This window comes from Aplysia californica, unplaced genomic scaffold (genome assembly GCF_000002075.1).
Source record: "Aplysia californica isolate F4 #8 unplaced genomic scaffold, AplCal3.0 scaffold00171, whole genome shotgun sequence".
In the NCBI taxonomy this organism is placed as follows: domain Eukaryota; kingdom Metazoa; phylum Mollusca; class Gastropoda; order Aplysiida; family Aplysiidae; genus Aplysia; species Aplysia californica.
This window is the reverse complement of record NW_004797441.1, coordinates 969,143-970,581: the sequence shown is the minus strand read 5'-3', so window position 1 is coordinate 970,581 and position 1,439 is coordinate 969,143. Positions and strand designations below refer to the sequence as shown.

Genomic DNA, 1,439 nt, shown 5'->3' with positions numbered 1-1,439 from the left:
CCCTCAACCAGGGCAGTGCTACTGACTGAACTTGTCTTAAGGCCATTCCCTAAGGGGGATATTAACATGTTCTAATGCACAGTAGAAGTGTATAATATATGGGCTGATTTATCAATGTCATCCTCTTACTGTCTTACTGTGCCGGAACACGATATAAAGAACTGCTGTTTTTCTTCCCTCATCCTTACTATTGCCATTTTTCCTCTACTTTTTATATGTTTGTCACGCTCTTGTGAACTGCTATTTCCGGGGTGCCTTGGTAGTTGAAGAGGACTTTGTGCTGTTGAGGCTAGAGAGTTGAGCAGAGTAGGCCTGATTCCCTGTTTGGACTTCTCTGTTGACATCCACCTCTAGGCGCTCATATGACTTTATGCAGTTGCGATGGCCGTAAGACCTTACTAAAACGTAAAACGTCACTCAAATTACTCACAATGACGAGTGCAGTGGTGAAGTATGGTCGGTAATCCGGTGTCCTGGGCACCACAGAACGTACGTCCTCGTCATTGCTGTCTTCCTGGCTGTCTGGAGACTTGAGCTCGGATTTGAACTTCTTCCACCGGCTGCGGTTCACCTCAGTGGGGTTGCTATAATAGTCTGTGGGATTTTTATTCAAATTCAGAATGGTTGTGATATCGACTGTGACCTATTGCGTCTTGACAGTTGACAGACGATCATAAAGCAGTATGCATGATACTGCTTTGCATAGATGGCAGACATAGAGAGAAAGTAGACTGATTGTCCGCACACGATTGGCAAAATAATTTGTACTAGTACAAGGTAGGGCCTAATGACGGTCTCCAATAGCACGATGCAAGCTCACCAGAAAAGCACGAGCACAGAAGCAAACCCGAGTCGCACATACTTTGTCAAGTCAGTGCTCTCCCGGCTGAGACGACGACTGCCCGTTTGTACAAAAACCCTAGCCAAAAAAGTAGCGCAGTTGTAACACTCTGGGGGTAGACAGCTCGCTATAATTGTTGATATTTTGGTCCAGTCACAACAAGGTCCGAATATTGAAAGTTCGACCCCTGTAAATTGCAATAGGCTTTTCAGACTCTAGCTTAGACCTGTCTTTAAGTGACGTTTAGAAGTTACATATAGATCTAGTTCAGCTTCGACCCAAACGATCCATGTTGGCAAGGCAGTGTTGGATAAAAGTAAGCGCTCGTTCCATTACTTCTAGACCTCAGTTTATGCAGATTGTGAATTTGCGGATAACTATATTCATGTCGTGGCCAGAAAGTACTAGTACAAGGTAGGGCCTAATGACGGTCTCCAATAACACGATGCAAGCTCACCAGAAAAGCACGAGCAGTGAAATTTTACTTTTATCTACCTCTTGGCGCTCATCTATCTATCTATCTATCTATCTATCTATCTATCTATCTATCTATCTATCTATCTATCTATCTATCTATCTATCTATCTATCTATCTATC

General features: G+C 43.4%; 1 protein-coding gene across 1 annotated transcript in view; it reads right to left on the bottom strand.

The window, feature by feature from the left end:
* The window catches only part of LOC101855789, a gene marked incomplete at its 5' end in the record, with an annotated part of 16,239 nt that overhangs the window by 8,101 nt on the left and 6,699 nt on the right, over positions 1 to 1,439 (bottom strand). The window contains 1 exon segment of the mRNA XM_013082377.1: positions 431 to 594. Within this exon segment, the coding sequence (XP_012937831.1) occupies positions 431 to 594 (164 nt within the window).